Raw genomic sequence first — 24,268 nt, 5'->3', positions numbered from 1 at the left:
CTCAGGATGTTTCAAAGGACAGAACACAAGGAAAAGGACCGTGAATAAGGTACTGTTTTTGAAAAATAAGAAACTGATTTCTGACCTCAAAGTCAATGAGCTGTAAATCTGCTACCAGGGTGCTCAGGAGCCCGCTGTTGTAGAGTTCTTGAGCGAGCTGCGCCACTGCCTCTGTTTGTGGCTCTTTCTCATTCGTGCCATACAGAATTTCTTTCATGGCAACCAGATTTTTGGAAACTTCTTCTGTAGCCTAGATTTGGGGGGAGAGGAGAGAAACAACTCATTTAAAAAATATATATATATATATATATATATGAAACATACCTTCACTTGTTAAACACCTTCTCTCTACATTACCTGCCCAGAAAGCTACGTAAAAGACACAAAAGTGTGCAAGCCCTGTGCCTGACCTGGGAGCTGAGCACTGTGGACATGTGTACACGTGGGCCCCGGCACACGTGTTCGAGGAGGGGCCGGCAGGTTACAACATGCACCCTTGAATACTGCCGACAGTGGTACTGTATGTAGCAGGAACAGAACAGGGAGGGAAAGTTTAATCCGCCCCACCTGGCAGGGAAACAACACGGAAGAGGCACCTGAACTGACCAGACAACGGGGAACACTGACAAGCAAGAATGAGGGAAAAGGAGACTGAGGACAAAGGAGAGGCATGAGATGCGGATGACGGAGCGGGAAGAGCACAGGGTCTGTCCAAGAAAAGGCATGGGGGAAATAAGGGAATGACACAGAAGGGGGCTTTGAACGTAGAGCTAAAATGTTAGGAATAAATAAAAAATCACTAAAGAGCCTCCACTTCTGGCCAAGATGGAGGAACAAGCGGCCAATTTACCTTCCTCCATGAAAAAGATGAAAAAATAGAAATTATACGAAACAATAAATTTTAAACCCTGAACTTCGGACAGCACAGGGCAGTGATCCTTGAGAGGAGGGAAACGAATGAAGTGAGGCTCACACCTGCCCCAGCTTATTGCCTGGAGAGGGTTTCCAGGCCACATCACAGGGAGGGAGAAGGCAGGCAGAACCAGCCGTCTCCACAAGTCGAGGAGACAGCTGGGAAACTGCAGGGCAGGGTACCAGAGAGGAGAGAGATTAGCTTCTGTAGTGGAGTACTGACAAGCAGGTGCATGGGAGGAACACACCCAAAGTCAGGGAACAGCCATGGAGCTCTTTCCAGGCAGCCTGCCCATCTCTGGTCTTCTCCAGAAAACGCCCTGTCAGCTTCTGTAACTGTTCTTTAAGAAAAGGGGGGGGGGGGGTGTGTGGCTAATGTCCCAATCCCATCTAGAATGGAATGATGCAGATGACACTAGACCACAACCTCCCTGTAAATGTCACAGATGTTAATGTACCCTGAGGCTACCATCAAGAATTTCTGCAACTAAGTCAGAGAATTCATTTGAAGCCAGGTCTCTGAATGACACTGCAATGAAGGCTTTAATTTGGCCTCATTAACAGCCCATCATTCAACTCTGTGGAGGTAGCTCTAGACTCTGAAGGACATCCAACATATCAGCTATCACTCTCATATTTGCAATCATCCGCGGATCTGACACGGCCACCTCCCATGGCCTCCGTCATTAACCACAACACTGAAAAGGAAATAACTGAATGGAACCCACCGTTATGCCTTTGAATCATCATACTCTTTTCAGCAACAATCTACTAATAATCTTTGGGCATGGTCCTCAGTGACTTACATATAAACTTATTTCCAAATCATATGCAAACGACTTTCTGTTAAATACTTTGATAAAATACGAAAACATTTGACCCATGAACCACAAAAGGGTTTGAACTATGCTAGTCCACTCACATGCATCTTTTATAGGACAGTACTATAAATGTATTCTCTCTTATGATTTTCTTAGTAACATTTTCTTTTCTCTAGCTTACTTTAAGAATACAGCATCAAACATATATAACATACAAAACGTGTTAACTGTTTATTTTATTGGTAAGGCTTCTGGTCAACAGCAGGCTATTAGTAGTTAAGTTCTGGGGGAGTCCAAGGTTGTATATGGATTTTTGACTGTGTGTGGGGGTGGGGGGGAAGGCAGTGGCCTTATCCCCGTGTTGTTCAAGGGTCAACTGGATACTATTTCTTCCACATTTCCTGAACATAAGAAAACGAGATAAAGTTAATTTGGTGTGATCTTTTTATTAGGCCTATGTTGATTTCTAAGGACTACTACTTTCTTTTCTAAATGTTTAAAATCATCCTATTAATCCCATACAAAACCTTATTCAGTACCAATGATAAACAGAATCTCTAACTTTTCCAGTCTGCTGTTACTACCCTGTTCTGTTAACGCCTTAGATTTCTGATCGCAGTTCATCATCCAATACATCAATTTTAAGCATCCCAAAATGTACTTTCTGGGGGCCAGTAGGTAAAATCATTTATCAGTAGTCAATGTTCTCTTACAAACTAAGTACATGTGTTATCTCTGTAATTTCATTTTATTCATCTTTATTCTTCAGATGATTTTCTTTGACAGGGAGGAACCTGACATTCAGCAGGCTTTCGGAGTGTATTATCTGTGGGTTTTGTACCAGTGACCCTAAGTAGTAGGCCTCAGCCCCCTGTGCTCCTCTGGCTAGCTTACCGTTGTGAGGCTCTTGGTAACCTTTCATATGCCTCAGCTTACAAATGCTCTTCTTTGAAGTCACGAGTTTAGATCTGAATCCAGACCATACTCTGTGCTGTCTTCTGACAGCAAAAGACAAATAAGAAGGAGGGGGGTGATAGTTAAAAGGTATGAAGTTTCTTTCTGAGGCGATGAAATGTCCTAAAATCGACTGTGGTTATGGTTGCACACTGTGAATAAACTAAAAACCACGGAACTGTGTGAGTTACCTCAATAATGCTACTTAAAAGAATAGGGAGGAGAGAAGCAAGGAAACAGAAAGCAACTTACAGTATTTCTGAGATGAAAGGCAACCTAGACCCACTCTTCTTCCCTCTCAGAAGACAACACTGTCACCTGTATTATGGGTGGTGGCGGGATGCGGGGGGCCGGGGGGGGGCACCAATGGCATTCCCACATCTGCTAACCACTGTACTCATCTGCTTATGCTGATCCTTCTGGATTCCACTCACTCTCTGGCTTTCTCAGGAACTCAACATGTCTGTTTTCTCACCTCCTTCTCTAGTCAACTCCCTCTCACTTGTTTTTCCCCCAATCAGGTTTTAAATATGACCAAAATCATTAACAAAATCAAATAAGCTCTCCTTTGACCAACCACACAGAACCTTCCCGGCTACTGCCCACCCATAATTAAGCCTCTAAAAAGCATCTACCTGTGAGTGCTACAGTCCACATCTCCTTCCTAGTCACTTCCAGCCCAATCCCATGTGGCTTCTCCACTGAGTACATTACAGCTTTCAGCCAGTCACCAATGACCTGCCTGCCAGGAAACACAATTCTCAGTCTTTAGTACATGTCAGCTCTTGGCAGCATTTAAAGGTGTTGATTACACCCTTCTTTTAAAACTGCTCCTCCCCTGTCCTCTGTAACTCACCACCACCCTAATTTTTCCTGCCTGTCTCCCTGGTTGCTCCTTCTTGGCTCGTCCCTCTTGATGAGGCCATTTAAATATTGGGAATTCCTCAAGGCAGGGTACAAGTCCTCTTCTTCTCATTCTACCATCTCTCCCCCAGTGATGTCATCTACACCCACAGCTTTAATTAACACCTAAATGCAGATGCCTCACAGATTCCTATCTCTAATCCAGTTCTCTTACTAGTACATTCCGCAGCCTACTTGAAATGTCTCCACTTGCATGTCTTGAGGTACCGCAAACCCAATGCTACCAAAAACAGAACTCCTGATCTTGCCCTAATGCCTGATACATTTTTCTCTTGTTCTCTATTTCAGGGGATGATACCACTCCCGCTGCTCTTGTGAATGTCAGAAACTCAGAAGCCATCTTCAACCCTTTCCTCTTTCTCACTCCATCCCAATACCTAATTCAACACCGTGTCTCCCCAATCCATCCATTTATCCCCGTACCACCACCCACGTCAGAGTTCCCATAATTCTTGCCTGGACTATAGTTTACTGACTAATTTTCTTGAATTCCCTATAATCCATTCTCCGTATCACAACTAGAATGATCCTTTTTTTTTTTTTTAAGTTTATTTATTTAATTTGAGAGAGAGAGAGAGAGAGAGCATGAGTTGGGTAGGGACAGAGGGAGAGAGGGAGAGAGAATTTTAAACAGGCTCCGTGTTGTCAGCGCAGAGCTCAACGCAGGGCTTTGAACTCACAGACCGTGAGATCATGACCTGAACTGAGATCAAGAGTCAGATGTTTAACTGACTGAGCCACCAGGGCGCCCCTAGAACGATCCTTTCTTAGCACAAATAAGATTGTCATTACCTTTGCTTCAAATGCTCCAATTACCTATTGCTCTCGGGATGGAGAAAATTTCTTAACGTGGCCTGTAAAACCCTGCATGGTCCGACCCCGTCTTACCTTACCCTGGGCTACAATTTCTCCCCCACTATCTCTACGTCAATCCTCTGGTCACACCGGAATTCTTTCAGGATCCCTGCGCATGTGGTCTGCCAGGCCCACGCCCTGCCCCCACCTCCCGGCCACCTCGCATTCTTCCTTCATGGCTCAACTCAATGCTCACTTCCTCAGAGGTGATCTTTCTAGGTAAATTCCATCATACATTCACCACCACCACGTACTTCTTTTCTCACGGTTGCATGTAATTCTGCTTTTCCTTGTGATTTCTAATTAACGTGTTTTCTTCTGCTCTGTCAGGAGCCCAGTGCTTGCAAGTGTGCTATACACGGTCGATGAATGGCTCAACATCTGCATCATGATCATCGGGATGTAAAAAAAAATCCAAATGGAAACCGAACATAGGGAAATATGATGTTATCACACCATGAAGCCAACGAATTCCTAAGACGTAGTGCATCCAAGAAAGGTAATCTACCTGACAGAGCTACATCAGTGAGCAATGAACATAAATCCATGTGTTGTCACAGAGAACAATCTGGAAGAAGACACCCCAAACTGAGTATAGTCTGCCTATGGCAACAGCTAAGAAGAAAATATATATATATATATATATATATATATATATATATATATATATATTTAAAGTTTGTTTATTTTCACAGAGAGAGAGAGAGAGAGATCGAGGGAGAGAGTGCACACACGTGTGAGAGCAGGGGTGGGGCAGAGAGAGGGAGAGAGAATCCCAAGCAGGCTCTGTGCTGTCAGCGTAGAGACTGACTCGGGGCTCGATCTCACAAACTGTGAGATCACAACCTGAGCTGAGATCAAGAGCTGGATGCTTACCCAACTGAGCACCCCAAGGAGAATATTTTCACTTTTCACTTGCTCTATTTCAGATCTGTATATTTCACAATTCACATTTTATTTTTTTAAAGGAGCAAAAAAATAAAGGGAATTAGATAAATAGATCAAAGTGCTTACTACACTGGTGCTGATTTATCTTCTTAAAAAAAATTTTTTTTAATGTTTATGTGTATTTGAGAGAGGGAGAGAGAGTGTGAGCAGAGGAGGGGCAGAGAGATGGAGACAAAGGATCTAAAGTGGGCTCTGTGCTGACGCAGTGAGCCAAATGTGGGGCTTAAATCCATAAACCGTGAGGTTGAAACACGACCTGAGCCGAAGCCGGACACCCAACCGACTGAGCTACCCAGGTGCTCCTGATTTCTCTTATCTCTGCTTCTGTTCACTTTTTTCACTCCTCCCCAGAAGATATCCCCTCTAAATTTCTAAAACTTGTAACAAATACTAGTATTACATATGTAAGTAGTTTACATATGTAAGTAGTAACTAATCACACCTTGAAAATCAACAGTGCCACAAATAATGCCAAATGAAAAGCTAAAGACTGGAATGAGTTTAACAATAAAAGGCTAACTTGAACTCATCAGAAACAGAGAGTGGCACTGGGGACAGGAGACTTCCAAACATGGGCATATCGCGCTCTCTCTGTATCTGAACATCTAGCTTCACTCCTGCCATATTGAGATAAGACTTCATAATGAGGAAATCCATGGTTAGTTAGCATCTACAGAGGATAATCAGCAGCATGATATGAAAAAACGAAACCTCATCAACCTTGTTATTTACTAGCAGTCCTGATAAATGAGAGATTAGGTGCATATTTCAATTAAGGACTTTTAATTTTATGCATATTTCAACTGTTTCTGTGATGTCTGTTCCATATGACATGGATAATTATAAGCTGATTAAACTACAACTTAAAAAAAAAAAAAGAAGAAACCTGTCCAAATTTTACTAAAACATGATCAGAAAACCTTAAGTATTTCACCTGAGAAGGTGATGTGGCGGGTGTTTACTGAATGAAGACACAAGAGAGGACAGATACCCTCATCTGTTCTTGTGTAGATTTGGCTTGGTTCTCTTCATCAGCATTCACACTGGTGACTCCGCCTAGCCCCCCCACCTCTGACCTGCTTGCATTAAGTCAACATGTTCTCTGCCTCTCTGACCACATCCTCCTTACCTGCACCTCCTTGTCTGTCCCTTCACACCTCTTGAGTAAGCTACTCACACCTGCGTTTCTCCAAGCCCTATACCCTTTCAAACTGCTGAGATCATCATGTCACCTAAGCCACTGGGCTCCTTAATGACCACGTGGCCTATCCTGCTAAGACTGCATGTTTTAGTGCTGCCCGTGCCCACAGCTCCAGGTCTCTTGCCCCCCTAAACGTTGGATGTTCTTCACTGGAACTTTCTCTATTTCAGCAATCAGGGTTGTGAGCACCGTAGAGAAAGTGCCGGAACCTGTGGACACTTGGTTTGCCAAAGTTCATGCTGTTCAATTGCCTTCAATCCAGTCAGAAACATTACTGGATTATTTCTAACCAGTAACTCCTAGCAGCAGATGTTTCAAAACTGCTCTACTTTCCTCAAGAGACTTCAGTCTTTCTCTCTGCTCCCTATCTGAACATCTAGCTTCACACCTTCCATGCTGAGATAAGACTTCGTAATGAAAACATCCCTGACTTCCTCCATCCATCTTGATGTATTTCTGCCATGCTCCATCTCAACTCTGGACACACACCATAACCACTTGGGGCCTTGAAAAAAGATGCCCCATCCCCCCGAGAGACTTATTAATGACAAAAGGAAAAATAGTACTTTCACATGCAAACACCATCATACATGAGATCAAAGTAAATGGCAACGAGACCATTGAGCTCACAGCCTCCTGAGGAGGCGCTGCAAAGGGTACAGCATTCTGTGATTTTCTTGCCAAAAAGGCCTCACCTGCATTGAATCATAAGGAAATATCGGCCAAACCCAGAGACAGTCTACAAAATAACTGGCCAGTACTTTTCAGAAGTGTCAAGGTCACAGAAGTCAACAGAAGACTGAGACGCTGCTCCAGATTAAAGGAGAGCAAGGAGACATCACAACTAAATGCAAAGTGACATCCTGAACTGCATCCTGGTCCAGAAAAAGGACATGAGTAGGACAACTGATGGAATTTGAAAAAGATCCATGGATTAGTTAATAGTATCCTATAAATGTCAGTTTCCGGATTCTGATCATTAGACTGTGGTTATGTAAAATGTTAACATTTAGGGAGGCTGGGTGAAAGGTACTCTCTTTGCAATCATTTTGTAAGAATAAAAAGTTCATCTACTCTCTTATTTTGCTTTTTCTTCACAGGAGAGGAATCTCTCCTTAGTTTCAAGGCTGATGGCTCAATATATGTGTGCTGGAGAAAAGGCCCCTAAACATAGAGTCTGGTCTTTCCTCAAGTCCCCCCATGTGCCATGTTGCCAGTTGTGTGGCCTTGTGGAAGGTGTAGATTCCATACCTTCAGACCTGAGATTCCAAATAAAGGTTCTCCCTATTCTCTACTGCCCTCTCCTCTCCTCACCTTCCTGCCCTGATATCTTTGTGTCTCCCCAAGTGACCCTGAATGCTCACACTACTCCTGTCCACCCTCGGAACCCCCACATTCACAAAGCCTTCCCTCACTTCCCCCACTCTCGTCCTCTGATGCCACAGCAGTTGCTTCGCTGTTTTGGCCCCTGGCCTTGTAGCCTTAGATCTTCTCCTCTCTACCTCGCATTTCCCTAACTTACCCTCGGGCTATAGAAAAGGCTTGCTTACACTTTTTTATCCCCTCCCCTCTCCAATGTCTGAGATGGTGACTTACACGTGGCCTGACCTCATGGTTTTGTTAACTGACTAAACCAAGCCTTTTAGTTAGTCGAACACGGTGTTGTGGGACACAGACGCTACCCTCGGGTGTCCACTGAGCATCACATTAAGTTTCATGGGCACAGACTACTAACAGCAGCCAACTGTTTTACAAACACATGGTCATGAAGAAAACCATGCGGAACAATTAGCACCCCTCATGACCAGCCAGTCACGTGACTGGAAAACGATGTGGATCATGCCTCACTAATCGTGCTGCTGCCCTGTCTGGGTGAGAAGCACAGAACTGTAAGTTCTTAGTTGTTTTCTCGAGGCTTTTGAGCCACACGTAGTGGGAATTTGGGGATACCCCACAGAGCAGAGTCACAGGGACAAGAGTCCGGGGCTTGGTAAAGCTTCTTGGAATCAAGGCTCCAAGGTGAGAAGCCTTGCTGCTAACTGCCAGAGGCGAGGCATATTAATCCTATGCCAGAAGCCTCGCTGACTTCCACCTACAGCTTACTGGTAGCAACTTCATTTCCAATTAGTATCTTCAAGAAATATTTTAAAATTTAACAATGTAAGTTACAGGATCAACCTAAAGCAGTAACCACCAATACTCTGAAGTTCACCTCGCACGCTCACTTCACTAGTAACAATATCAGATCCATACCTCTTTCCCTCCCAGCGTGAGGACACAGGAGCTACTTCAAATTTTTAAGTGTAGTGTCCATATGATAACCTCTCCAATGAGAACTAAGGCTGGGAGCCTCTGCACCACCTGGTTTCCCATTAAAAAAATACAGTGAAGTGGCAAAATAATTAGTAAGCCAAACACTGGTGAAAATGGCCTATCTCCAGACCACCAACAACTCAGAAGGTTTCGTGTGAAATCTCTTGCCTTAGCCCAATGTTCCCACAGCACCCATCACTGTACTATTTTACTGTCATCAGGGGCAACCACTAGGCACAAAGTAGTGATACAAAAATACCATTTTAGAAGAGGAGAGACTCACTCACTCATGAGTGCTTGCAGACCATGTCCCTAAAGTGCTCATGTCCCTTTTCACCCTCCTCGTCTGGACCCAGGCCCAAATACTCAGTAGATCTCAAAGTGGCCTCACAGTAGGAATGCGAGGTGACAAGGTAGCTACTCATAGGTGCAGGCACAGGGTTGTATCTGGTGGGGTGTAAGACTGGGTCTGCCCACTCTCTTACCCCCAGTTTTCAATACTGTTACTAGGTAAGCCTAATGTTAAGATACAAAGCACACTGAAAAATAAACACAGCTTAAGTAGTATGTTTAAAGTACAGAGATGCCTGATTGCAAAATTAAAAGGTAAAAAACCCTTTAAAAAAAGATATTTTACTTCATAACGATAATTAAGTTAAAATGGTCCAATATGTTTTCCCTCCTACCAGAGGCAAAGACTTCTAAAAGATACACTGGGGGGGGGGGGGTGAAAAATAAAATGAAACAACACACTAGATGGCAATTTGGCAAAATGTAGCAGAAAGTTTTAAAAGGTGCAATCTCTATGAATCCCACATTACACCTCTAGGAATCTATCCAAGGGAAATAGAGAATTATGCAAAGATGTAAGTATAAGCAGTGTGATTTACAATAGCAAAGAATTAGAAAAGTTATCCCACTGACCTGGTTAAATTATAATGTACCCATAAAACAGAAGACCAAGCTTTAAAAATAAGTCGATCTCTACTGACATGCAAAGATGTTAACATTAAAATGAAAACATAAACCTGGTTACAGAACAGTATGATCCCACATTCATTTACTTATTTGCCCCAGAGACAGAGTGAGAGGGAGGACACTAGAACGAGAATCTAGAAGGATATCCCACCATGTCAACACTAGTTATTTCATGTAGTAGTGGAATTAGGAGGATAAAGCTCCTAAAGATAAAGATACACATATAGAAATCAATCACAACTATTAGACATAACGAAAGGAGCACAGCTCTCTCAGACACGTGCACCCCCATGTTACCCACAGAGTGCTTCAGAAAAGAGAAAACAGAAGGTGCTGATGTCAGCCTCCTCTTGCCCCCCCAAATGATTTCAAATGAACAGGACTATGGCAGATAGATGCTAAAGTAAGGAGAAAGAATCTGATGACTAAGGTTGTGAGCCAGGAATATAAAGGCAACATTTCTTTTTCTTTCCTTTCCTTTCCTTTTCTTTCTCTCTTTCGTCCTCTCTTCCGTTCTCTCTCTCTCTCTCTCTCTCTCTCTCTCTCTCTCTTTCTTTCTTTCTTTCTAAAGATTTTATTTTTAAGTAAACTTTACGCCCAATGTGGAGCTCAAACTTACAGCCCTGAGACCAAGAGTCGCATGTTCCACTGACTGAGCCAGCCAGGCACCCCAAGGCAGCATTTCTTAAACCAGTCAGTCAGGAGGAGAGGGACCAATTCTCTCAGCGAAAATGAATCATGAAATGAACTGTTAAGTTTGAGTGATGCTGCAGTATGCAATCAGAGCACCTTAAGTGTTGAAAGAGACATCAGCGATCCTCCAAATAAGTGGCTTTTAAATCCTTTTGGGGCCACTGATATTCTGTTCTCTACTCTGTCCATAATCATTTTTTCAAAATAAAAATCTTGTGTAGAATCCCAATATATAAATGAGGATAAAGGAAAACTAAAAAAATGTACAAAGGGAGGAGCGCCTGACACCAGGGCCTGCCTGCTTCTCGATCTCGAGCACACACCCTTGGAACGTCAGGCTTAAAAGCAAACACACACACAAAACACACATTTTCACCTGCCTCCACTTCTAACCACACTAAAACTCCCTGCTATAATCTGTCTCATTAGAAGTATCAAGTTCCTCTAGATAAGCAGCTAGCAAACTTTTGTGGGTCATATAGTCTCTGTCACAACTGCTCAACTCCGCCACTGCAGCAGGAAAGCAGCCACAGACCGTGTCAATGGATGGGCACGTGTTTAATAATACTACTTTATTTATTAAACCAGGTAAGGGGCCATCCTGGGCTGCAGTTATTGACTCATGCTCTGGAAAGTATCTGGTGGGTAGAAAATAGGCCAGAGGGTACATGACCCTAGAGGTGGCTACAGACAAGCATCACATCCTCTCAATTCTCCCTCAGAAATCTAGTCTCCTATCTCCATCCTCCTTATCCTTTCATGTTCCCTCTCACCGGAGTACTCTTACGAAGTGCATCTTCTGCCATTACGTCCATCTTCTCCAACACACTTCCCATCTCGCCCCATCTCTGACTGAAACGCAGCTGGTGGGAATGGGAAGTGGTACGGCAACTCTGGAAAAGAGTTTGGCGGATTCTTGCAAAACCAAACGTAACGGTTACCTTATGACTCTTGTACTCTTGGGCATTTGTCCCAGAGGAATGAAAACCTATGTTCACACAAAACCCGTACAAAAATGTTCACAGCTTTATCTGTAACAGCCAAAGACTGGAAACAGTCTAGATGTCCCTCAATGGGTGAATGACTAAACACACTGGGGTATATCCACAGAATGGACTGAAACTCAACAATCCGGAGGAATTATCGCTACTCAAAACTACCTGCATTGATCTCGTGGGAATTAAGCTGAATGGAAAAAAGCCAGTCTCAAAAGATTATACACTGCATGATTCTATTTATAAAATATTCTTGAAATAACAAGATCACAGATTTGTGGCTGCCAGCAAGGGTTAGGGAAAGGGGGAGAGGAGATGGGTGTGGCTATAAAGGGGTAGCAAGGGGGGGGGCACTGCGGTGATGGAACAGTTCTGTGTCTCGATTGTGGTGGTGGTTACAAAATAACCACATAGCGACACAGACAAAATTGGTGAGACGTGAACTAGGCCTGTGGGCCCCACCAATGTCAATTTCCTGGTCCTGATATTGGACACAGTCATGTGCCATGTTACCACTGGGGGACACTGGAGGAAAGGCACATGGCATCACCCCGTATACGTTTTTGCAACTTCCATAAATTAATAATTATTTAAAAATAAATTTAAAACAGAGCAAAACAACGACAACAAAGATTTCTCCAGCTCCCTCGGTATATCTTTAGGTTGTACAAAAGGCCTTTTTTAATCCACCACAACCTACATCTGTAGCCTCACTTCCCACCACAATCCTCTATCCAGTCACCCCTATCCGGTCACCCTGAACTTGTCACCATGCTCTGGACATTCCATTCCCTCTCACACTTTGCCTGGCAACGCCCTAAAATCCAGTTCAAGTACCACTTCAAACCTAACTTTCTACATGTACCTCTCCCTGACAGAGGCCATAACTGCTTTATCCCCTTGGTTCCCACAGAACTTCATTCCTACCTCCAAGCCTCTGTATACTACAATATTTATATACCTATTTCATCTAGTAGATTATAAACTCCTTAAGAATGGGGATAAAATTTGATCCATGTGCCCATCTATCTGCCCACATATATGAGGGCACTAAAATGTCTAAAATTCAATCAAGTTGGGAATCATCTTTTGCAGAAGATGACAATGGAGGTAATGAAGTCATCTTTTGCCAGAGACTGTCCTTCCAACCACTGTGCACATGAAACTTGGCATAAGGAAACATAATTCAGATGGGAATCATTGTTTATAAAGCATTCTTTTTTAGAAACAATTTTGAAATGATCTATTAAGCAGAATTTTCCATGCTTCTGTTCACCATTAGTTTATATAATCGAGTTTATTATAATTTACATGTGACTAGTTTTTATTGAGAAAGATCTCAAAAGAGCCCAGATTTTGGGGGGACTGGGGAGGGAGGCTTAAATAATTTATTATTTTGTCTTATACTTTTATATTTTTGCATTTCTTTATACCCATTTTAGCAAAAAAAAAAAAAAATCATTTAGCAAACCAGAGTCTTCTAAACACATAGCAATCTATACTTAATACCTTAAATATCAATTCATTCTCAAAAAGGGATTAAATGACTTCATTGAAAAAAAGTAAGTTCTTAAAGCAAAGTAAATTAAGATAAAGGATGAGATGAAATCTAAAAGTAAACTGAAACATGTTGATGCCATTGATAAAACAATTCTATTTTCACAGTAATTCTTGTGTTAATTAAAAAAAAAAAAACTCCTATAAACACACACACACGTGCCCCTCTCTACTAAAGAAAATGTCTGAGTCTTCTAAGCGGAAAGATCATAGGCTAAGAATAACCTATTAATAACCTTATGGTGTCAAAGATTACTCTAAACAAGTTTAGTAACCATGAGTCACTATTAAATGGCCATGCTAGGAAAGGCTACTCCCTCTGCCCCTCTTAAATATGCCAACATAGAGCAAGCTTATTCCTCTCATGAAATGAGTGAATATAGCTATTCAACACTGTGAACACACGCATTCACAGCGATGAAGGGACCCAAGTATAAGCTGAACAAGGCAGTCATACCTTCTTTATATAGCATGCCGTGGGCAAAGAGTATGTAAATAGTCATTACATACACAGATTTATGTGGCTGTTAGCAATGAAAGAAAAAATTCCACTCCATCCCACTCCACCCCTATGCCCTAGTTACCTAAAAATAAGGATGGTAAGATAAACCATTTTTTTCCTAAAGGTATAAGGAGAGTAGTTTTTAAATTCTTTTAAAAAGGTGTGACACGGGTCCTAAGGGATTAATCTATTTGTATTATACACAATTCATAATATGGCAACTGTGTACAATATAAAACAAGTAAAAATACCAACACGTTACAAATAGGGGAATAAGCACTCAAATGTTGTATTTATCATTTTGTCCACAAGATCACAAGAAATGAATGAGAAAATGCACTTGGATGTAATGAGTAAATCAGAAACAGGCATAGTTTCACAACGGGTTTGGCAGAACTGGGAGTGAATTCCATCTCTGACTCCAATACAATGGGTTATATTAGAAACAATAGCTTTCTTCATGTGGATCATGAGAATAACAACAGGAAACTGCTCTACCTCGAAATAAGATGGATGCCTATTCTCTACGAAGGCACGTTGCAAAATACAGTGCTGTATGCACGTGAGGATGTGTCAACCATGAAAGCCTGTATTCCTTTTACAAGAACTAAGTGGGCTCTTAGCCCACACCAAATACATACCCTTTCCCATTCCTTAGGAGACAGAAATCTGCTATCTCATAAGGAAGACAATTTCCACCTATTATTTTTCCTCACAGCAAGATGAAATTGGACTCCCTGTTTTACTTCTACTTACAGGTCTTTGTTCTATCTCCTGCGACCATCTAGAACCTTCCCTTTCCTCATACGAGATATTCCCTTAAAAACATTTTACTAAGAGCCTAGGGCCCACATTTTATTCTTCCTCTACTTCACATCTCCAGTTCATTCGATTATTCCTCATGGCAGAGTTCTCAATTTCTGTGTCAGCTGGTCACTCCTCTCTCAACACATTTTAGTTTCTCTGCATTTTCAAGTAAGGATTTGCCTACTCAGAGCAGCTGATCACTTTGAATTTAAACAGTGTATTTCTATTATTGCCACCTAGGCTTTCAACAGTCTTTCTGGGTATTCTATGACATGATCTATTCTCAGGGCAAACATATGTGGTTTGTAAGCCAACTCTATCTCAGTTGGTCCATGGATAGTCTTTTCTTACTCTTTACTGACTTATAACTGACATACAACAAACCACAAAGATTTAAAGTGTACAATTTGGTAAGTTTGGACTTACGTATACACCCATGAAACCATCAAGACAGTAAACATATCCATCACCACTAAGATTCCTCTGTAGTCAGTCCCATACTTTGCCAACCTCACTCTAACCCTCCACATCCCTGCCAATCCCAAAGCAACCACTGATCTGCTTTCTGTCATTATGGCTATCCATAGAGTATTGTATAAATAGAAGCATACATTATGTACTCTTTATAGTCTGGTTTCTTTCACTCGACCTCATTATTTTGAGATTTGTTCATGTTGTTGTGTACAGCAACAGCTCCTTCTTTTTGGTGCTGAGTAGTATTCCATTGTACGGAAGCACCACAACTGGTTTATTTACACACCTAGGCTGTTTCCTATTTTAGACTATTACAGATAACATCGCTATGAACAGTTATACACAAGTCTTTGTGTGGAGGTAGATTTCTTGTTCTCTTGCGTAAATACCTACGAATGGGATGGCTAGATGTAAGTTTAGCTTTTTAAAACCGTCAAACTGCTTTCAGAAGTGGTTTATCATCTTACATTCTCACCACTTCCAGATGTTCTACATAATAATCCACATTTGCTATAGCCCAAGTTTTCAAGTTTTGCCATTTTAATAGGTGTGTAGTGGCATCTTCTCATGGTTTTACTTTGCGATTCCCTAATGATAAACATCTTTTCAAGTGCTTATCTGAAATCTGTATATTTTCTTTGATGAGGTGTATATTCAGATTTCTTGCCTGGTTTTTACTGGATTGTTTGTTTCCATATTGTTAAGTTTTCAGAGTTCTTTACATATTCTGGATGCAATCTTTCATCAGATATATGCTTTGCAAAGATCTTCCACCATTCTGTGGCTTGTCTTTTCAGTCTTTTAACAGTATCCTTTGAAGAGCAAAAAGTTTTCATGTTGATGAATTTCAATTTATTTTTTCTTTTTTTATTTTTTTATTATTATTTTATTATTATTATTATTTTTTTTTTTTTTGGGACAGAGAGAGACAGAGCATGAATGGGGGAGGGGCAGAGAGAGAGGGAGACACAGAATCGGAAACAGGCTCCAGGCTCTGAGCCATCAGCCCAGAGCCTGACGCGGGGCTCGAACTCACGGACCGTGAGATCATGACCTGGCTGAAGTCGGACGCTTAACCGACTGCGCCACCCAGGCGCCCCTATTTTTTCTTTTAATAGAGTATGCTTTTGGTGTCATATCTAAGAATGCTGTGCCTAGCTCAAGGTCACAAAGATTTTGTTTTCTTTTAGAAGCTTTATGGTTTTAGGTTTTACATTTAGTTGTGTGATCCATCTTGAGTTAATTTTTGTATATGGCATAGGTTATGGGTTCAACGTTTTTTTGCATATGTGGCTATCAAATTGTTTCAGTACCAATTGGTGAAACAACAACCCTTTCTCCATTGAATTGCATTTGCTCCTTTGTCAAAAACTTTCCATATATGTGTAGATTTATTTCTAGATCCTGTTCTGCTTCCCTGTCCTATTTGTCTATGTTGATGCTACCCTATTTTGATTATTGTACCTTTAGAATTATTGGTATTAGATGGTGTGAACCTTCCAACTTTGTTTTTGTTCCAACTTGTTTTGATTATTCGAAGTCCTTTGCTTTCCACACAAATTTTAGAACCAGTCTGCCAATTTCTATAAAAAGCCTGTTAGGATTGCAATGAATCTATAAATCAATTTGGGAAGAACTGACATTTTAACAATACTGAGGCTTCCAACCCATGAACAAGGTATATATCTCTCACTTATTTAGGTCTTTCAACTCTTAGCAATATATTGTAGTTTTCAAATGCACAGATCTTTCATTTGATTTGTAGGATTATCCCTAGTGTTTCATATTTTTGACACTACTCCAAATGATTTTTTTTTCATTTTGATTTTGTAACCTGTAACCTTGCTGAACTTACGTATTAGTTCTACTAGCATTTTTGTAAATTCCTTCAGCTTTTCTAGGTTGTGTCATCCATACATAAAGACAGTTTTACTTCTTCCTTTCCATGCTTTTTATTTTTTTCTTACCTGACTTATAGGCTAAAAACTCCAAGCACAAAGTTAAACAGAAGTGGTACTTTTATTTAACAGAAACTAAACAGACATCCTGTTTTCTTTTTTTACTCCTTTCTTATTTTTGATCTTAGACATACATGATTCAGCCTTTCACCATTATATGTAGTGCTAGCTGGAGGGTTTTTGTGGATGCCCTTTGTAGACTGTGGAATTTCTATTCCTAATTCGCTGAGAGTTTTATCAGGATCAGAGGCTGGTTTGTTTTTCCCTCTTCTTCTTTTTCTTTCTTTTCATGTACTGACATGAGTTTGTCAATACAATGAATTACACTGATTGGTTTTTGAATGTTAAACCAGCCATGGGTTCTGGAAATAATACATCACCTGGTCATGATGCATTGTCCTACTATTAGATTCAATTTGCTAAAATTTAGTTTATAATTTATGCATCTATGTTCATAAGGGATATTAGTCTATAGTTTTCTTGTAATGTCTTTGGCTTTGGTATCAGGATAATCCTGGCCTCACAGAATGAGTTAAGAACTATTTCTTCTTAACTTTTCTAAAAAAGTTTGGGCAGAAATTGTGTCATTTCCTCTTTAAATGTTTGGTAGAGATCGTTAGTGAAACCATCTGTGCCTAGATTTTTCTTTGTGAGAAAACTGTTAACTAAATTTTGAATTATTTTAATGGATATACGGCTACTAAAGTTACGCACTTTTTTCTTGAGTGAGTTTCAGGACGCTGTGTCTTTCAAAAAATTTGCCCATTGCATCCAGTTGTCAAATTTATTGGTATAATGATGCTCAACTCACAATATCCTTTTATTACCCTTTTAATATCTGTAGAATCTGTAGTGATGTCAACTCTTTTGTTCCACATACTGGTCATTTGTCTTTTCTCCTCATCAGTCCTAGCTAGAGTTTATAAATTTTATTCATCTCAAAGAACCAGTTTTGGTTCTGATTGTTTTGTTTTGTTTTGGTTTTCCTGATTTTTATTTGACAGATTTCTGCTTTGATCTTTACTTCTTGATGTTTAATTTGCTTTTTTTTTTTTCTAGTTTCTTAAGGTAAACACTAAGACTTTTCTTCTCTTCTAGTATTTGCACTTAGTGCTATAAAATTTCCCCAAGTAATGCTTTAGCAACATCACACTGATTCAGATGTTGTGTTATTTTTATTTCACTCAAATAATTTTCTAATTTCTCTGATCCATGCATTATTCATAAGTATGATGTTTAGTTTCCAAATATTTTGGAATTTTTCCCAGGCTCTGTTATCGATGTCTAATTTAATTCTATTGTAGTCACAGAACATATGTTATATAAATTTATCTTTTTAAAGTATTGGACCTTCTTTTAAGGCCCAAAATATAGTCTACATTTACTAAAAATGTGTCATATGTCAAAAGGGTGTAGGAGTGTTCTGCTGTTGTTGGATACAGTGTTCTATAAATATCAATTAGGTCAAATTGGTTGACAGTATCATTCTCGTCTACTAGAAGATCCTTGCTGATTTTCTGCTTTGTTCTATCAATTACTGAGATTGGGGCACTAAAATCTCCAATTATAATTGTGGATTTGACAGTTTCATCTTGCAGTTTTATCAGTTTTTGCTTTGTTTTATTTTGCTTTAAGGCTCTGTTACCATGTGCATAAATATTTAGGATTGTTATGTCCCTTGGATTAGTTGAACTCTATTTTATCATGAAATGATTTTATCCCTGGTGATATTCATTGCTCTAAAATCTACTTGTGTCTGATATTAATAGAGGCACTCCAGCTTTCTTTTCACAAGTATTAGCATGGTATATCTTTTTCCATCTTTGTAATCTAAATGTGTCATTATCTTTAAAGTTCATTTCACATAGGCACATAAAGTTAGGGCTTTTTCATTCAATCTGACGATCTCTGCCTTTTAACTAGGTTATTCAGCCCATTTATATTTAATGTGATTATTGATATGGTACATCTGAGTCTATCAACTTACTGTTTGTTTTCCATTTGTCCCATCTGTTCTTTAATCTTTTCCTCTTTTTCTGCCTTTTTTTGGCTTAATCAAATGTTTTATTTTCTCCTTTGGAATCTAGTCTGTTGTATTGTTGTTGTTGTTTTTTAAGATTCTAGTACAAAGCTATACTTTGATCTGTACTGCATTTTATCAGTTAGGATCATGCCCTTCCTTCAAGCCTTACCCTACCAACCCTAACAGCTAACCCTCTGGTGCCTGATTCAGTTACCTATAGAGTTTACTATCCTTCTACAATATTTGTAATTCACAGACTCTGCTAATAATCCCTTTAATTCTCTTCATATAAATCAATAACAATAAACGTCAAACAGTTTAGAGTTGAGGACAGTATCTTACAACAGATCACTAGAACCCTGCCTAGGAGCTTAGAGTGATCCACTAATCATGTACTAGGTATAATTATTCATCCAATCATTAAAAATGTCCTCTGAGTATCCTGAACTAATTAATGAACATAAACCTATGTGGAAGATACTAGGCCCAACAGGGTAGATCTCCCAAGAAGGGTCATTTATCTCACTACTTCTGTGTGTGGTAGCTTTAAAGGGAATGTGATCCTTGGCCACCATCATAAAATCTGTAAGATACCTGGCCATTATATCCTCTTATTGGTCACAAACTCAAAATACAAATTGTTACATACTCTCAGTAATACCTGTTTTAAGGAATTAAGAGTTCAGAAGAGTCATAAGGTGACAGTATTTCAAGTTAACTCTGCTTTGTATTTCATTTTCAATAAATCCAAATAGTTATTGAGCTGTCTTTGGAAGGTTTATATTTATTCTAACAGGAGGAAAAAAAGTAAACAAACATCATTAGTATATTAAAAATGTTAAGTGCTACAAAGGAAAATAGAATAAGATCAAGGGGAACAGGAAAGCCAGGGAGGAGAGCTACATTTTAAACAGGGGGTTGGGTGAAAAGTGACATTTGAGCAAAGATTTGAAGGTGATAAGGGAGTAAAGCCAAGCAGAGAGCTGGGGGAAGAACATTCTAGGCAAAAGCAACAGCCAAATGCAAAGGCCTAAAGGCAAAAGCATGACTGAAGTATATCAGGAAAGGAAGTCGATGTGGGGGGAGCACTTGGAGAAAGGCCCATTGAAGCCCTGGGTCTGACTGTCCAGGGCAAGGGTCATTGTTTATTTTTTTGCTGAAGGGCAGATAGTAAATATTTTAAGCTTCGCAGGCCACATAAGGTCTCTGTTGCATATTCTTATTTGCTTTTTAACCCAACCCTTTAAAAATGTAAAGACCATTTTTTTTTTTAATGTTTGTTTATTTTTGAGAAAGAGAGAGAGGCAGAATATGAATGGAGGAGGGGCAGAGAGAGAGGGAGACCACAGAATCTGAAGCAAGCTCCAGGTTCCCAGCTGTCGGCACAGATCCCAATGCAGGGCTCGAACTCATGAACTGTGAGATCATGACCTGAGCTGAAGCTGGACACCCAACTGACTGAGCCACCTAGGCGTCCCAGTAAAAATCATTCTTAGCTCACGAGCCTTACAAAAACAGGCCTAAGCAAAGATTTGGTCTGTAGAACTTAGTTCAGGTCCTTGTAAGGACTCTGACTTTTACTCTAAGGGAAATATTGTTTGACTCATGGTTTTTTTGTTTTGTTTTTTTTTAATTTTGTTTTTATTTTTATTTTTTTTAATTTTTTTTCAACATTTATTATTTATTTTTGGGACAGAGAGAGACAGAGCATGAACGGGGGAGGGGCAGAGAGAGAGGGAGACACAGAATCGGAAACAGCCTCCAGGCTCTGAGCCATCAGCCCAGGGCCCGACGCGGGGCTCGAACTCCCGGACCGCGAGATCGTGACCTGGCTGAAGTCGGACGCTTAACCGACTGCGCCACCCAGGCACCCCAAATTTTGTTTTTATTTTTTAGTGAGAGAGACAGAGAGAGAGAGAGAGAGAGAGCGCGAGCGAGCGCGTGCAACCACGGGAAAGGGAGCAGAGAGAGAAAGAATCTTAAGCAGGCTCCATGCTCAGTGCAGAGCCCGATGCAAGGTTCAATCCCACAACCCTGGGATCATGACCTGAGCCAAAATCAAGAGTTGGACACTTGACCAACTGAGCCACCCAGGTGTCCCATTTGAGTCATGTTTTGAAGGAACCAATATGGCCGTAGGGAGGCAAGAGAGACCAATTCAAAGGACACTATGGTATTTCAGAGCAGAGACAAGGGTAGACCACACCAGAGTGTGTAGCAAAATGGGAGAGACATGGTTAGAGCCTGGCTTTTAAATCCCCCCAACCAAAGTGAATGGATTTGCTCATGAATTGGATTTGGGAAGTGTGAAAGGAGTCATGGATAACACAAGACTTTTGGCCTGAACAACAAGGACAGAAGGACCAAATTTCATTAACCATGCTTGGAAAGACTGAATCGATGTGTGAAGTGGGTGTTTTGCTTCCAAACAAAGTTGAATTTATATTCCTTCAATCCGGCTACAACTTTGTGTCTCATTTATTTATTCTTCTAAAGCTTCAGAATAATTATTTGTCAACTTACAAAAAGATCCTGCTCTGATTTGAATGAAATCACTTTAAGCTTAAACATTAATTTGAAAAGAAACGACATCTTAACTATATTCCATCTGATAGAGTGGACCAGGTATTCTTTGGTGCCTCTGAACAAGGTTTTATAGTTTTCTTCAAACAGGTTCTGCATCCTTCCTGATGAAAGTATTCTCAAACATCTTATTTGTTGTTGTTGTTGTTATTGTAAATGAAATACTTGCTTAAAAAAACTACAATTTCTAGATAGTTTTGATTGGTATTTAGGGAGGCTATGAATTTTCTATGGATTTAAATCGCTGCCTTGTAAATAAACTCATTTTTACGTTGATTTGCTTGTGTTTTGTACAGATATAGGAGTATGTCAATAATGTAATTCTCCCTGTTTATTTGCAATAGCTGTATTTTTTATTTCTAAACCATTTCTTCCTTCCTTCCGTCTTCCTTTCCTTCCTTTCCTTCCTTTCCTTCCTTTCCTTCCTTTCCTTCCTTCCTTCCTTCCTTCCTTTTTCCAAACCATTTCTTTATGCACTGGCTGGATTTCCAGAACAAGGCTAAATAAGTCATAGCAAGCACTCTGGTTTTACGGGACTACCTTCAAGCTTTCAGTCTTAAGTATGAGGTCAAAGTTGTTTTTCACGGTTTTTAATTTAGTGGTTAGATTTCCACCTTTCCATTTATTTTCAGGTCTCTGTTCCCTTTTTTGCCATTTGCATCAGTTGCTACTACCTTTTGAATGTTGATAACAAGGTGAATTGGGAAATTGCAGGGTTCTCCTCCCTCTTCTTAATCTATTTCAGAAAAAGTAATTTCCACAAGTTGCCTTTCAGAGTTGTCCCTTTCCACTGAAATGAAATTTATTTTTCATAAATTCAACTATTTTCCTTTGCTTTGTTTATCCTAATAGCAGGAGGTCTATTCTTGCTAAGGTTTAAAGAAATAGCTCTCAACCTTGGTGTTATGGATATTTGGGGCCAGGTAACTCCTTGTTGTGGGAGGCTGTCCCACGTTTAGCAGCATCTCTGGCCTTTCCTAACTAGATGCCAGTAGCAGCCTGTGCTCCAACACAGATTAAAACCAACAATGTCTTTAGACATTGCCAAATGTCCCACAGAAGGCAAACTGCCCCTGGTTGACAACCACTGGTTTAGTCAAGTAGATAATATGGATTCTAATGGAGACTAAGCATGCTTTCTCTAACTTACAGGACTCACCTCCAGTGCCACCTCCTCATATAGCCCGTCTAAGTTAGGACACTCCCCCTACCTGCTGCCACCCTCCACACACCCACACCCCTTCAGTCGACTACCACAGATGTCAAAGCATGGACTCCTGTGGACCCTTGAGACCCTTTCAAGAGGCCCAGGAGGTCAGAACTGTTTTCAATCAATACAAACACATTTGCCTTTTCCTGCTGAATTGCCATTTGCACTGACAGTGCTGACCCTCTAGTCTGAGTCAAGGCGGGGACAACAAACTGTACCGGCCATCATTGCCATCTTCATCACCATGTACTCAGTTTAAAATTTTGCTTAAGCATGTCATGGGAAAGCAGAAAAAATATTCATTTTATTAAATTTTGATATTTGAGTACACGTCTTTTTAACATTTGGTGTGATAAATACAGGGAGTATACGTAAAACACCTTCTGCCCCTTATTAAAGTAAATGGGTTATGGGGCGCCTGGGTGGCGCAGTCGGTTGAGCGTCCGACTTCAGCCAGGTCACGATCGCGCGATCCGTGAGTTCGAGCCCCGCGTCAGGCTCTGGGCTGATGGCTCGGAGCCTGGAGCCTGTTTCCGATTCTGTGTCTCCCTCTCTCTCTGCCCCTCCCCCGTTCATGCTCTGTCTCTCTCTGTCCCAAAAATAAATAAAAAACGTTGGAAAATAAATAAATAAATAAATAAATAAACTAAATGGGTTGTCTTAAGGAAAAGTAATTGTATGACAGAGCTACAAGCTGAATAAGCCACTTTTTTAATGGAACATCATTTTAACGTGAAAGAAAAACTGACAAATCATTCAGGCTTAGATATTTGGCAGACATTTTCTCAAAAATGAATGAAGTGAAAGCTTGTCACTTTAAGGAAAACACCTATAGTATCTGCTGCCCAATTTGAATTCTGAAATCTGAATACAACATGCATAAGTCTGACCACTTTCCAGTACTTCCAGACTTTTCTGATGGGATTAGTGGTAATACTTAAAAATGTGAATTTTTGAAATTGTATAATGTGTCAATATTTGGAAGATGTGTATACATCAGTGATCCAACACTTTCTAAATGATCAATGCACGTTACAAAATCATGCATGGATAAAAGATCTTTTCAGGGTGCCTGGGTGGCTCAGTCAAACATCTGACTTCGGCTTAGGTCATGATCCCACGGTTCCTGAGTTCGAGTCCCACAGTGGGTGAGCATGACCCCTGCTTCCGGTGAGCTCAAACCCCGCTTAGGGTGAGCCCTGCTTCTGTCTCCCACTCCCCCCTCTCTCTTTCTCTCCTGGAATTCTCCCTCTCTCTGCCCCTTGCTCACTTGCACCCTCTCTCAAAAAAAAAAAAATCTTTTCAAAATGCAGAGTATGAAAAGTTTATTTATATACTTTCAGATTCTATTACAATCAAGGAGCTAGCAATTGGGTTTTTTTCCTTTTTTATTAAAGATTTTTGTTTATTTATTTTGAGAGAGACAGAGACAGCACGTGTGGGGGAGGGGAAGAGACAGAGGGAGAGAGAGAATCCCAAGCAGGCTCTGTGCTGCCAGTTCAGAGCCTGAGGTGGGGCTTGAACTCATGAAACCGTGAGATCATGATCTGAGATGAAACC

General features: G+C 40.5%; 1 protein-coding gene across 1 annotated transcript in view; it reads right to left on the bottom strand.

The window, feature by feature from the left end:
* The window catches only part of CAB39 (calcium binding protein 39), an 88,522-nt gene that overhangs the window by 24,767 nt on the left and 39,487 nt on the right, over positions 1 to 24,268 (bottom strand). The window contains exon 3 of the mRNA XM_023259793.2: positions 86 to 250. Coding sequence (XP_023115561.1) covers positions 86 to 250 — 165 coding nt within the window. The remainder of the gene's footprint in view (positions 1 to 85; positions 251 to 24,268) is intronic.

This window comes from Felis catus, chromosome C1, assembly GCF_018350175.1.
Source record: "Felis catus isolate Fca126 chromosome C1, F.catus_Fca126_mat1.0, whole genome shotgun sequence".
Lineage (NCBI taxonomy): Eukaryota > Metazoa > Chordata > Mammalia > Carnivora > Felidae > Felis > Felis catus.
Note: the sequence above shows the minus strand (reverse complement) of the source record. Positions and strands in the feature narration are given on the sequence as shown.